General features: G+C 37.0%; 3 protein-coding genes across 3 annotated transcripts; all 3 read right to left on the bottom strand.

The window, feature by feature from the left end:
- Position 1: 1 nt before the first annotated feature.
- On the bottom strand, positions 2 to 1,154 carry RHIMIDRAFT_315403 (uncharacterized protein). Its single transcript, XM_023614994.1, has 2 exons — positions 923 to 1,154; positions 2 to 863 (listed from the first exon to the last, which is right to left on the bottom strand). The coding sequence occupies exons 1-2, from the start codon at positions 1,051 to 1,053 to the stop codon at positions 317 to 319; spliced, it is 678 nt and encodes a 225-aa protein (XP_023463177.1). The 5' UTR covers positions 1,054 to 1,154; the 3' UTR covers positions 2 to 316.
- A 1,835-nt stretch (positions 1,155 to 2,989) lies between these two features.
- On the bottom strand, positions 2,990 to 11,531 carry RHIMIDRAFT_262820 (uncharacterized protein). The gene is made up of 21 exons (XM_023611631.1): positions 11,346 to 11,531; positions 10,883 to 11,301; positions 10,645 to 10,830; positions 10,350 to 10,594; positions 10,132 to 10,298; positions 9,932 to 10,074; positions 9,362 to 9,888; positions 9,095 to 9,312; positions 8,926 to 9,040; positions 8,542 to 8,876; positions 8,357 to 8,487; positions 8,248 to 8,303; positions 7,950 to 8,196; positions 7,609 to 7,902; positions 7,467 to 7,559; positions 6,315 to 7,418; positions 6,035 to 6,265; positions 5,229 to 5,972; positions 3,647 to 5,173; positions 3,285 to 3,597; positions 2,990 to 3,234 (listed from the first exon to the last, which is right to left on the bottom strand). Exons 1-21 carry the CDS (start codon positions 11,449 to 11,451, stop codon positions 3,050 to 3,052), a joined length of 7,386 nt encoding a protein of 2,461 aa, XP_023463176.1. The 5' UTR covers positions 11,452 to 11,531; the 3' UTR covers positions 2,990 to 3,049.
- RHIMIDRAFT_262813 (thioredoxin-like protein) lies at positions 11,508 to 12,955 on the bottom strand. Its single transcript, XM_023611630.1, has 5 exons — positions 12,451 to 12,955; positions 12,216 to 12,404; positions 12,022 to 12,165; positions 11,765 to 11,973; positions 11,508 to 11,717 (listed from the first exon to the last, which is right to left on the bottom strand). Exons 1-5 carry the CDS (start codon positions 12,477 to 12,479, stop codon positions 11,560 to 11,562), a joined length of 729 nt encoding a protein of 242 aa, XP_023463175.1. The 5' UTR covers positions 12,480 to 12,955; the 3' UTR covers positions 11,508 to 11,559.
- Between the last annotated feature and the right edge of the window lie 1,024 nt (positions 12,956 to 13,979).

The raw sequence follows: 13,979 nt of genomic DNA, 5'->3' as shown, positions 1-13,979 counted from the left end.
AAAAAAAAACAATAAAAAAAATCTTGGCATAAAAGTACCATTGTGCATCTTTCATTTGGTATTCCCTTTTGGTTGCACCTAGTGCAACAATGGATCTGTCAAGTGAAAGCCCATTGATTTTTAAACAGCGACAAGAGTAATTATGTTGTCTGTGCGTTTTTAGATTAAATAAAAGGGGAAAATAGTTTTAAGCGATTAATGAATTTTATTTTAAAACTTGACCAATATGAAATGATTTTTTGTAGCCAATTAAAAAAAATGATATTACAATAATTAGAAATAAAATGTGGGTAAAAAAAAATAAAGAGGAGAGCATTTACATAACAACAGCAGCAACGATAGCGGCGGCAGCACCAGCGATGGCCTTACTGGCAGTCACCTTGAAGCCGGCAGATTGAGCAGAGGTAGCAGCAGCGGCAGCAGAGGATGAAGCAGAAGAGGCAACGGAAGCAACAGCGGAAGAAGCAGAGGAAGCAGCAGATCGAGAAGCAGAGGCAGCAGCAGAAGTAGCAGAGGCAGCAACAGAGGTGACAGAGGCAGCAGCAGATGAAGCAGAAGAGACGACAGAGGCAGAGGCAGCACCGTTAGCAATGGTGTTGCTGGCAGAGGATGAGGCAGAGGCAGAAGATGCAGAAGAACCATCACCAGCTTGAATAGTGAACATACCAGTGTAAGAGATATTGGGGGAAGTACCTAATTCCAAGGCATAATTGTTGCCAGGAGTGATATCAGAAGGGACGTTCCAGGTGTAAGAGCCAGAAGAAGCATCAACATTTTCAGCAATGGTACTAACGGGCTGAAGGTTGGTAGATTCACCTTGAGCCAGGACGATTTTGGAGATGGAAGAAACTTGAGGATTAATCCTTTTTTAAATAAAGTAAATATACAATAAGTTCCCAACAGATGATTATTAATTACTTACCAAGAAATGATAGCAGGTTTACCAGCAGTGTAGACAGTACCAGTAAGGGGAGAGGTGACACTGACGATGTTTGTTTGAGCAGAGACAGCAGAGACAGCAAGGGCGAGAATGGCAGCAACAGAGAACTTCATTTCTTATTATACAATTGATTGAAGAAAGAAGAGAAAATAAAAGAAAGAAAAAGAAAGATGGCTTTTTATATCAAGACCACCTAAAAAATGACGGAAGTTGTATAACCTATCGGAGACAAAAGAAAGGTGGCAGTAAAAAAAGAGGAACGACAAGATGACATTAGAACATAAATATTTTTTAGATTCCGTTTCTTTATTTGTCTTCTCAAACGGCCAATGCATCTATTATGGAATTGAATAACTAAGCCTTTCCTTTCTTTCTTTTACTGCATTTGGTAAATGTCATAAAAATAACCAAACGTACATATGACATATAATACAATAAATAAGCTTTTTTATGCTCTCTCTCTTTTTATGTAAACCTCGGTGATATCAATGTTATCGAGTTCCTTAATGTTCTTTTTGGGACTATACCATAATATGCTTACATGACGTCTAATGCATAATATTGTGATACCTAAAGCTGGCTCATAGATTAAAAAGTCGAATTATGCTTTGTATAATCTCTATGAATCATATATATCGTATATCAAGTCTGACATAGTAAGCCGTTGACTCTTTCGTTAAAAATACTTTATTGTAATGGCTTGTGTGATCATATAACAGTTATCACATCATCGATTCTATGCGTGTGTAACATATCATCCTCTCGATGAACGGGAAGCAGACTGTGGAAGTCAGCACTTGAAGAAGTGACACGGAACTATAACAAATAAAACTCATTTGCATAAATATCGTCATCATTATGAGCTGTCTCCCTTAGGAATACAATCAAAAGGATGCCCTTGATATCATCTTGGCTGGTGCCTTGCTTGTTTTTGTTTCTGTTTATCTTTTCCCATGATTGAAATCAAATGCCAAGAAAATATCATTTATTAAAAGTAATACACACATTAGACACAAAATACTCAATTCATATTAAGGATTAACACATATTTATACAAAGTGAGTAAGCCATACTTACAGAGATACTTGTCTTGACACATCTAGAATTTGATAACCTTCACACGTCATTGCGAATGATACTTTAGACGCCACTTTACTCTCTTTGACCACATTTCTCATCTTTCCCAGCCCGAATTACCCAAAAGATATACTCTGTCAATCGTTGACTGAGAATGGTAAAGGCTTTATCTAGTGCTACCTCGTATCTTCCTTTCACAGACGCCACCTCGTTCAGCCAAATCATTTGACATATTAGGGTAAAAGGATTTATGCTTTTCCTTGTAAGACAGTTGAAACCAACTACGTCCCGCTAACCCGCTGTTTTTTTTTTCCCTCTCTCTGTTACAGATTGTATGCTTTTATATTTAATTGAGTAAACAGTTACTCCTATATTTTGTTACTTGGCATCACTGTACTTTCGTCATTCTGTCTTTTGTCAGTCCACTTGACTAAAATAGCAAGTTCCCTGTACACTGTTTCTAGAAAGCCGTGTCTGGTGAGAAATCATGTCCCAAGAGCTTTTATTGAAGAAATTCTGAGAATTGTCATTAGGCAGCATAATTTCAGAGATTTTTGTCTCGAAAAGTCATGGCATATGTCTCTAAATACGTTTTCACCAAAAGAAATTGACCAAATGAACCCATCAGTCCAGTTCTTCTCCAGCCCATATTTCATTCTCATGGGTGTACATCAGTTTTTTGGTTCTTTTCATAAAGATTCTCGAGTATTCTAAAGTACGCAAAGTAACACAACAGATTCATCAATCCTTACTGGACATGATTCAACGCCTTAAGAAGTGACTTTTAAGACTCAACATTCAGGAACGATAACAACCTTTTGAATTAAAAAGTTCAACATATTTATTGCATAAATAATTTCAGTTTGAATTTCATTCATCTTTCATTGCAAAATTGTTTCAGCGAATAATTTACTTGACAGTCAATGACTGATGCATAACTCATCTCTCTCTTTCTCTCTCTTTCTTTCTCTCTCCTTTACTTTGTCATTTTGTTTTCACTCGAGTTATTCTTTGTCGTGTCTAATTATTACACTAGACCCAACTTGTCCATCCTTCATACATCAAACAAAGATTATCTACAGATGTTGCTTGCTCTATCGTCTTGGATACCTGTTCTGATACACTCATTTTGTGTTGTATACCAAAATCAACACCTTCAAGTTTCGATCTAATCCTCTTCATAATCTTGGCAACATGTGTATTCTTTAGTGGTTTATCTATTTATATATTTAATAAGCTCTCCTTTTGTCTATTCATTCACACTTACTCTGTTGTGATGTAACCGTTCCATTATTCTGTTCCTCAGCATATTCAGTTTCTTCATCAGCTACTTCACCAGACGGTTTCAATTCATCTGTAGTTGCAGTAACACTCATATTACTGCTTGCTTTATTGTCAGGGCCGAATTCTTCTAGGATTTTTAACGAAGAAGCATATTCCGCATAGAGCTTGCTTATCAGTTTTACAAAATCGCTTAATTGAGTATACGTCCACTCTGATTCGTAACCTTGATTTAAATCAATTTGCTTATCCAACTTCTTTAACTGACATTCCATTGCTATCAACGTATCAAGTACACTCTGTACAAACACAATGTTAGAGATACACGCATAATGTATTCTTTCTTACCTTGGCAGCCTTTTGAGCAGGTCGTAACTCATTGTCGTCATCTGTTTCGATGATGATGATAGACTCCAATAAGGGCAAAATGCCTTCCAAAGGAGAGCGTGATCTACTGACAACCGACTTGACGCACAGAATTCGGTCATTTACTTTGTTAAGCACATACGTGGGGACTCTGTACACCGTAGCTTCGTTTTCAGAGTGATGAGGATCATTTTCTGGCTGATGATCATCACCTTCTGAATCACTGTCCTCTTCCTCTTCGTCGTCTCCTTCCTCATCAGCTTCTTCTTCATTCATATATTCACTACCAAACAGATGCCATCGGTCTAAGCTTTCTTCAAGGGCTGTCATATTGCGTATGACTGTCTGATGCTCTTGTTCCAGTTGAGTTTGTTGTCTGTTGATATGAGCAGCTATAAGACCAAGCCCTCGTTGTAGCTCTTTCATCTGTCGGTGACCTACTTCCTCAGCCTCATACTCCCAATCGACCAAAGGATCGTATACAAATGCGTCAAGAAGAGTGATAAGCACTTCCTTGTGCTTTCGAAGCACACAGAGGGTCTCTTCTGCTGCTGTTCTAAAGGGTCCATCAACGCCGGTAATTCCAAGCGCTGCATGCAAGTTCTGAGTTAAGCGGTATGGCACCAACTCGGGCACACGAAGTCGACGACCTTTCTCAAAACACACATTGTAATCGATATGGATCATTTCACCTGATCTAAAATCAACCAACATATTGTCCAGATGTCTGTCACCCAAGCCAATGATATAACCAATCATGGAAGTGACAGCTAGAGATCTTGCAAATGACGTCGTCTTATTGATCCATTCTTCAGCATTTGAACTTGAATAATAAAATTCTTTCTCTAGCAGATCTTCGGGTGTCTCCTTGAGTAATTCGAGATATACTTTCTTCAGGATATGCTTTGGCCAATGCTTTCGATTACTGGAAACGCGTAGTCCTGCTGCTTTTAGTGCTGAATAAACCTTATTAGCAAAACTTTCAGTCGGACGCAGAGAAAGGGCATGAAGGACAGCCTCGTTTGGCTTATCATTGTTCAACATGATGTGAGCAGCTGATTCTCTCTTTTGCCATTTCTTAAATAATGCATACAATGGGGTTGCTTCGTCTACCCATTGAATCATACCTGATCGATCGCCTAATGGGATAACAGCATATGTTCTAGCCCTCATACCTCGTAAAGCAGTTCTTTCATTTTCACTTAGTAATCCATTCGTTGTAGTAAGCAGTTGCATGATACGTTCATCAAGATGAAGATCTTCATGGCCCTTGAATAAATAAGAATACTTTCTGCCATCGGATCCCTTAAAGTCTAGCTTCTTTGGCTTAGTTTTGGTGGGAAGAATGACAACGCTAGAACTAAATGATTCGATAAAACAGCTGGAATCAGAGTTATGATAACCAGGCATCCCAATGGATGTACTCTTCAAGTTATGCAGGTAAGGAGAAACATGAGCGAGTTCAAGGATGCGCACCTTGTGTGTTTCTTCCATCAGCGAGCGATGTAGCTATTGACAAAGCAGTTGAGTACTCGTACGATGCTCTCTCATTATTTATTATTACCTGTTGGAAACATTCCCATCCTTGACGATATTCTTTAATACCCTTTGGCTTTTGAAGCAAAGTAGACGCTTCTTGTATATCTTTTCCGTATGTTTTCACAAACCATTGCTGATGAGGCGTTAATCGTTCACTTATTTCAAATCCATGAATAGATTTGATAAACCTATCAATAGTAGATATGATTGGCTTCATAAGGTTACTATACAGTTCAAAAAACGTCTTTTCTTTCTTGGCTTCATCTGGCACTGACTTGTCCAATCGGACAATCTCCTTGTCCAGCTCATTAAACTGTCGCATCACTTCAAACTGCAGGTCTCCGATCGTATTCATCATGTCTTCTTCCACCAAGATGGTCATCTTTTGAATCTCCTCTGCCATACGACTAGTAGACACCCAAAGAAGTTCATTGTGTTCCATCATTCGATTGGCAATCTTGTTTAACATCTGCTTCGTATCACGGTTTGTCTTGGACGAACTTGAACTGACAATCACATCATAGATTACATCTCGAGGGTACTCATCACATATACGGCAAATGAGCTTTGTGATCATTTGTCGTACAAACTCATTAGGGTGGTTCAGTTGGGCAAAGAGTTGAGGAGTGACGCGTTTCCAAAGGTCTATACGGACAGTATCGCTATATTCTTGATAGACAGACTGTAGTGCTGTGCCATATTTTGAAAGAATTCGCAAGAGTCTAAGGGTTGCTGTTGTGACCATGGAAGTATTTGACATTTCGTCATGCTATATATTATAAGGTTATTTTTTTTTTTTTTACTAAATCATTGACTATGAACTCAAATTACATGTGGTATGTGTATATCCAGTGAAAGATAGCGAAAGTAAGCTTGAGCAGATGCTTGGAACTTGTCAATTATTATCTTTTGTAGCTTCTCCAAGGTGGACACAATTGCAGCTTCATTATCAGGTTTTAAGAATGGAACTAACTGATGTAGGTTACTCATAAATGATTGACTGGATGAAATGCTGCTGCTTCCAGTAGATGAAGAGTATTTCAATAATAAATCAATGATCATCTGTGGATGAATGAGTATAGAAATAAATATCATTTTCTCTTTCATTTACCTGCTCTGTCTGCTTTGCGTCTACTGTTTGATCTGCACTTTGCAAATTAGCCTGAATTTGATTCTTTGCCCATACAACAACGGTCATTGTAGATTCTGAATGGGTCAATTCATCTAAAATGCGCCAACCCTGCTTGTAGTGATGTGTTGCATACTCGAACCACGGCCTTCCGTCAACAGTGTCTGTTTCAATTGATTTTTCAAGAGCATAATCGATACTTGCCTCTACAGAAGACTGCAGTTCGGTTGCAGTACGCTTCACAAGGTTAGAATTAAGCTTCCCTAACAGACCAGACACTTTATCTTCAGGACTACTCTTTAGATAACGAGCAATATTTCGGTACGTCTTGCTTTTCAGCTCCTTATGTTCAGGCGCTGAAACAATGTGCGATAAGATGTCGTTGAGGGTATCCATAGCTTGTGTGTATTCAAATTGGTTAAACTGAATCTTGGCTCGTTCATAAAGAGCGTTGTATTTTGTACTTGGGAATTGAGCAGCCTTTTCTATAAGCTTTTCAGCAAGTGATATATTGTTGTATTTACGTGCAATCTTTGCAGTATGCAGTTGAATAGAACCCAGGTATTGAGTAACAGTTGGATTGGCGTGCTCCCCTTCGTTCAAGTTGTACAAACTTTCAAAGAATGTAGAAAGATGAGCCCAGCGTTTGGTTTCATAAACAGGGCAAGTTGTATTTTCGGCTTTCAACTTGTACCAGTCCCTTGCGCTAGCCACTAAGTGTTCCCAGCTTGTGTACAATAGCTGTAATTCCATCAAATTAGTAATATTTGAGGATATACCACCTCTGACAGCATTAAGCATTTTGCCAGCCAATCGCATAGTAATTTCATCATTTTGATCAAGATTGGGAATAAGCCAATGTCTAAACGTGTCTAAACGGCTGAGCTCTATACAAGTTTCTAGGGGGGCGGTTTTCACATATTCCTGCATGTCATGGAACACCTTCTGTTGATCTTTTACTATTTTTTCTCCAGAGTTAAAGGCACGTAAAGATTGACATATATAGTCATCAGCGACCATAGGATCAGAAGCAAGTAGGCCACTGATAGAGTCATAATCTTCTAGGCAAGTGTAGAAATCAATAGCCTAATACAATGTAAGTAAGCATTATTTTCAATATATAAACTAAGGTACCTGGCGATTAAGCATCCTTATAATTCCATAATTGTCGGTTGCAACAATTGCTTTTAGATGAGACAAGGATTTTATCGCCTGTTCATCGCGTCCCTATAACTTGTGTTAGGCTCTATATAATCTATGTTCAGTGCAATATTACATATGCGAAATAAGCAGCAACTTGAAACCATGATCCTACTGTTGAGCTATTGGCCATGTCGGGCCTTTTTTGCAGTGGTCCAATGTATCCTTCAAATGTCCAATTTTCCTTAAATTCGCCAGATATCTGGCATGCCTTTCTGATTACTTTCTTGTACCACGATTGAAGACCATTGATCATATCTGTATATTTTTTCCTAATACAAACTTCTACTAAATCACGCAGATATTCATTCACTTCCTTGAACCAAGGTATAGGATTAGCAGGTATGGTATATTCCATTTCTTTTAGAGCCTATTTAATAGTTTAAGTAAAAGCTGAAGCAACATGAAGAGAGTTACCTTAATTATGTGAACAATTAGCAAGTGTTCGTTCCTTACAAGTTTAGCGCCGTTGATCATCATGGGCCTAATACGTGAGAAATAGTCCTTGCAAGTCTTTTTGTTTGTCCTGAAAAACACGAGGCTTGGGCGAGGCACAGCTGGTAAGGTTCCTGTAGCGCATCCATCAGTAGCATTAGATATTTGAAGCTCCAATCGATCAAGTAATAATAGAATGTACTGTAGGGAGGTACTTTTGTTTGAATCTCTGTTTCCCAAAAACAATTAACTTTCTGTAATTATTGTAGGTTAGACTTACAGTTCTGTTGCATCTGTTATAAGTGAATTCAGCGTTCGCTCAAACGCTGCCAAGGTCTAATGTGTATACATTCAGTAATAGTTTCTTTTTGTATGTATATAGTCTGTACCTGTTGAGGATTTCCAAAAGGTGTGCGTAAACGTGATAATATACAGTACCTAGCTGATTCCCACATGGCCCAGTAGTATAATACTGTCTCATGGTTATTCATCAGATGAACTATTTCACTCTTTGGCATGTCTAACAAACATGTATAAGCATCAAGGGTACAAAGAGCCTTTGTTTCTTTTTTACCTTCACAGAGCTCCGAGAACAAGAAGGTGTTTTTTAAGTTACCAATAGTATCACAGTGATGCAACAGTCTTCTGGCCCATTCAGTAGTAGATGCTTGATCCACAATAGTTGTATCATTATTTCCAAGCAAATGTTTTCCCATTCCTAAGTGCTTCATAACAATTTCGTAGTGTACTGGACGAAAAGTACCCGTGTGTGATGTGGCCATGATGGCATTCTGAATGGATAATAAAACATTGTCTTCCACCTTTGATATTTGTGATATCAAGAACGGATTAAGCGAAGTGACTAGGTCTTTACTTGAATCTTGTATCTTCAAATAAGGATCATTTATACTATTTCAAGATTCGTAAAATTTATCATTTAATGTTTCTAGTAAAGTACCTTATTTGTATGAGATGTAAAATAGGATCAACCATGTCTGCAGATCCACAGAGTTGACAGTAATATGTGATGACATTCAGCATACTTTCTTTTACATCCTTATTCCTTTCAATGCCTGTAATCAACAGTTTAGAATAAGAAAAGTGAATGGATATATAGGTAAGCTTACTAGCTGCAGAAATAAATCCATAGATAATTGGCTTCAAATGGCTTGTTGGATCAAATTGAATAACCTCCATGTTGCATACAGTCGTCAATATGCCTTGAGAAAGACCGCACAATAGCCGACGTGATTCTAATGTTAGTTTGATCCAATTGTTCATTGCATCAGATACAATGCAGCACATAGCATTGAATGCATTCTCATCGTTTAGCATAAAGCGTGTGCTTAAAAATGAGTTTTAGTATGATGAAACAATAGATATCCCTTTTGTACCTTGACCAGTAATCAAACAGCATTCTTAGCATAAAGACAAAAACATCGCAACGATCAAAAACCCAAGCCATACAGAGCATGTTTGCTGAAACTAGCAAGTTTTTAAAAGAATACTCTGGCCAGATGCGTGCTATATCTAACAAAAGGTAACCAAAGAGTTGTATATCTGCTATTATGCCAGGTATAGTGTTCTCTCCATCCACACTCTTGTGACTAATGTCATAATGGTTACGCTCAAGCAAAGCAGTTGTACTCGAGAACGACTTTAGTCTCTCATCATACATGGATGGTTTTTTCATTGCCAGCTTTTGTTTTTCAAAATATTCGATCAGTTTCTGATTGATACTTGCTCTAGATTCAGCGGACGTTCTTGCTCTAAGCAGTGATCGAAGTAAAGCAAGAACAAGTACTTTCAATTTCTTGTGTTCTGGATACTTTTGTCGTAATGCGAGCAAGGGTGAAATATTGACATCCAGCATTCTATGAAGGATATCTTTATCGATATCCAATTTCCATAAATCAAAAAACTAGCTCATGTTAATACAATTTTTCTTGGTCATCACTGCCTACCTTCATCAATACTTCAATATACTTCAAGGGATCAGCTGAAGATTCCAACTCGGTTTGTTCCCCAAGATATAAATATATTTGATATTGATATCGACGATACTTTATAGGATTGGATGATATAAACAGTAAAAGAATGTTTCTAGCTATGGTAATAATAGTCAATCAGTACAGTCAAACAGTATAGCCAAACAGTAGCTTACACATTTCAATCCAATGGATATCCGGTAACAAAGATAATGCGTCTGTAACAACATGCAGCGTCTTTGGAAGTAAAAGATCAAGCGGTGATTCTATTATGTTTTTGTCACTGTAAACTTGATATGATGAAGCGCATAGGATGACAGCTTTCAGGACATTATAATAGCAACTGAGTATAATCCTGTTAAAGTCTTGTTCTTGTAAATCTATATCTCATTACCTGAATATGTTCATACAGCTATCCCATCTTTGCCTATATTCTTTCATGTCTTTTCTATAAAGTGATCGTAAATCACCTATGGCGCTTTCGACATCTGTTAATAAATGATTGAGAAGCTCCATGACAAAAGCTAAATCATTCATCCAAAAGCGATCAAACTTGCTAAAGCTGGATATAATAATTGACTTTTTTGAATCAGGTACTGATGCATCCATATTCCATCCTACTAACAAGTCCACTATATCCTAATAACAAAATATGTGTATTCAGCTGACCAAAAGAAAGAATAACTTACAGTAAAGCGCTGAGCAAATAAGTCAGGGTATTGATTGGAAAATACGATCAATATATCAATGATGGTCGGTAGATATTCAAATGATTCCATTGAATCCAGAAAGGACAAGACTCCTTCTAGTATAGTCGGTGACATTTCCATTGTTTGGCGATATGTGTATTGGTCTGCTGCTGAATCTAAGAGGACCTATCCGCATGATTGAGTATATGTTAAGGTTATATGTACATATATACAATACTTGATTCAATAGGCAAAGTAACCATTTCTTCCATTCATGGTCTTTTTTGATATCAGCTAAAGATCTATCCAAGTCGGGCCAGACACTTAATCTGTCAAAGATCCAACTTAGAGCAAGATCTAAACGGGTATAACAAGCTAAACCAGATACAACTTTCACGAGCATTTGCTTCATTGAAGAAGGAGCTTTAGGCATTTCAATCATACGTCTCAATCTTTCATCGTGAATACATATATCCAGCAATTTCATTTGTTCTTGACGAAATTGAAGTGTGTTTACAGTCGAAGCATTACGGGATTCTTCCAATAGTTTTACGAGTTGAGTTGTATTGTTGATTCTGTGTGTAAAATTGATATCGTCGTCATCATTTAGAATACGTCGTAGTATTTGAATTGCTCGTGAGTCAATGGAATCTTGTTCTGTTTATGATAAGTAATGTATAATATTGCTTTATTATATTTACCATAACTCGGTCTCTGTCTTTGATGTCTTTCTCTGTTGGAACCTCTTTGTCCATTTCTGTTGTGATGACTTGCTGCTCCATAAGAATTGTGTTTTTTGAAGCTCATGAATGTATTTGATAAAAGTAGAGAAAAAAGAGAGAACAATAATTTTAACCAAAATACCGTGTCATTTTTACAAGTTGTGTGATTTATATTTTATTATTATTATTATTATTAGTAATAGCCTCTATCCTCTTCTTCACTTTCTTCATCGCTACTAAGCGCAGCTGTAGCCTTTGATTGATAGATAGAACGTTTTGGCTTATTATCTTGTTCTTCTTGAACTTGTTCTGCAGGAACAGCGCCATATTTTGATAAAATAGAACGAAGACCTAACATAGAGCGTTAATTAATAGTATAAACATATTTCAAAACTTACTCTTGCTTGTCATTTTCATGCCACCAAATTGAATGGCGCCTGCCAAGTTTGCCTTGAGATCGCCTTGGCCATAGATCAATAAAGTAGGAACGTTGTGGTCAGGAAAATTGGGTATACATTGATCACTAACAATTTTCACAAATTTAGTCGCCTTAAACTGTGAGGCAAGCTCGGCTAAGCAGCGGTTCATCAATTTACAAGCGGGAATACTATATAATCATGAGTAAAGACAGAAATATAAGCATTGAAACACTTACTAGTCTTTATACAGATGAACTACAACATGGCAGTCTTTGCTTGCTTCTGTTACTTCTCTTACAAAATCAGGCTTTGATATTTCTGTTACTTGTCCATACTTGTCTTTTGCTGCCATTGCTTGCATTTCCATCATTCGCTTTTGTCTAATCAATGTGTGAATATAGTAATGATTAACCTTATTTTATTCATTAACCTGTATTCAAGCAAAATTCTATCATCTTCGAGATCTTCAAGTTCATCAAGTTCATCAAGATCCTTATTTTCAAGACTGTTTTTTTCAGCTTCTCGTGCCTTTAACAAATCAATAAATTCATCTTCCAATTCATCTTCTCTTTTCTCATCTTTAGGAGGAAGAATGCCTTTTGCACGCAAGATGTCGTTCCTATTAACATTAATAAAAGCACACAATACTCTTCCTTACTAGTTACCATTCTGTGTCAGCATTCGGGTCGTCCATTATTTTTATCTGAAAAGAAAAGGAGGGTGATTTTTTTAGGAAAACACTACGCATACGCGAAAATACACGCGAAAATAAAGCCAGTGTGACGTATACATGATTGTTTTTTGGGTTTTACTAATTGCACTGGATGGCTCTTGACGCATAACCAATTCTAAAAGAGTAACGTCAGTGATAAAGACGAATGATAGTAAAGAATAATTACAGATGAAAGTCGATGAGTCTCTACATAACTTCTTTACTAAGAGCAAGAAGAAAGAAAGTACGTCAAGGATCTCCCATTTGCACTGCACATCTGCACAGCACTTACATAATATGTGGCGTAAGTAATTCAATTTGCACAGTAAACAGCATATCTGACGTGATTACCTTATAAATACTTCATATTATCATTATATGAAGAAAAAAAAAAAGCATAAAAAAGCCTGACTACAAAATGCGCTATACTTATATGACGCATCATGCCTAATTCTAATTGGACATGTAAATAATCTTGTTTGTTATAAGCTAGACATCATAAATAAGCAGCATCACTCATGCAGACAAGGTCTACTTTTAAGAAATAAGTACTGTATAGAACTGATTTGAAGATACAAAAAGTTTAAAATGTAACACAGGCAGAATTTGGTGTTTCATTAACAGCAACAAAAGATGATAATAATAATAAGCATTTTTCCATTTTACCTCTCTCAAGTTTTTTTCACTGCAGTTAACATGTTAAAAAAGAAATATATCATTTGATTTATTTTTACTGTCCATAAAAAGCACTAAAGTTTCAAATGTATTTTTTTCAAAGCGGGCAAATATACCAGCAGTACTGTACACCAAACCTGTAAAGATAACCTTATTTAGATTTTCATGACCTCAAGTAAAGTTGAAAAGGAACATCATCGGGTTTACTTGAGCTCGTGCTTATTTATTAGGCTGTACTGAACACTGCTTTGACCCTGCATTACAGTCGGCTTGTTTATCTTTGTCCATCCAGCTAGATATGAACAAGAGATGAATCGAACCAAGATATGGAAAGAGAACAAGTTGAAAGGAAGCGGACTACATAGATCTGGGTTACATGATGAATTAGGCTGTGGAGTCGTAGACTGAGACGCGAAAGAATTGCTAGGATAAAGCACACCTGTTCAGGGTAGAACTACGGTAAACTAGACGATCCTTATAAAAGTTTTGAGTGTTCAAAGTGTATATACAGAATGTAATATAGTCTTGTCGCTATACTGCTTATACCCTGCATGGCCTGCGTACATACAGGGGGCCCTAATATCTTTGAATCGCTCTACGCGTTTCACTTTAAAGGTATCAAGAAATTGATTATGGCGAACAGGGATAATGAATCCAGATATCATGTTATTGCTTTTATTAAACGATTCAGAACCCTCCAATCGTCAGCAGTTTACAAACAGAATACATCTATCAGTAATGTAAAAGTCTAAAAGCAAAGATGAGTCACGACTGTGCATGCATAAAAGAAACAAGACTTTTCCATGG

The sequence above is a fragment of the Rhizopus microsporus genome (genome assembly GCF_002708625.1).
Source record: "Rhizopus microsporus ATCC 52813 unplaced genomic scaffold scaffold_17, whole genome shotgun sequence".
NCBI lineage: Eukaryota > Fungi > Mucoromycota > Mucoromycetes > Mucorales > Rhizopodaceae > Rhizopus > Rhizopus microsporus.
The sequence above is the reverse complement of the archived record's forward strand: the minus strand, read 5'-3'. Positions and strand labels throughout refer to the sequence as shown.

Coding starts and splice junctions, on each gene's coding strand:
- RHIMIDRAFT_315403 (XM_023614994.1), bottom strand. CDS start 1,053: ATGAAGTTCTCTGTTGCTGCCATTCTCGCCCTTGCTGTCTCTGCTGTC. Junction 864..922: donor AAACCTGCTATCATTTCTTG/GTAAGTAATTAA, acceptor TATTTAAAAAAG/GATTAATCCTCAAGTTTCTT.
- RHIMIDRAFT_262813 (XM_023611630.1), bottom strand. CDS start 12,479: ATGGACGACCCGAATGCTGACACAGAATG. Junction 12,405..12,450: donor CCGAATGCTGACACAGAATG/GTAACTAGTAAG, acceptor TAATGTTAATAG/GAACGACATCTTGCGTGCAA. Junction 11,974..12,021: donor GTTCATCTGTATAAAGACTA/GTAAGTGTTTCA, acceptor ATGATTATATAG/TATTCCCGCTTGTAAATTGA.
- RHIMIDRAFT_262820 (XM_023611631.1), bottom strand. CDS start 11,451: ATGAGCTTCAAAAAACACAATTCTTATGGAGCAGCAAGTCATCACAAC. Junction 9,889..9,931: donor ATATTGAAGTATTGATGAAG/GTAGGCAGTGAT, acceptor AACATGAGCTAG/TTTTTTGATTTATGGAAATT. Junction 5,973..6,034: donor TGGATATACACATACCACAT/GTAATTTGAGTT, acceptor TATAATATATAG/CATGACGAAATGTCAAATAC.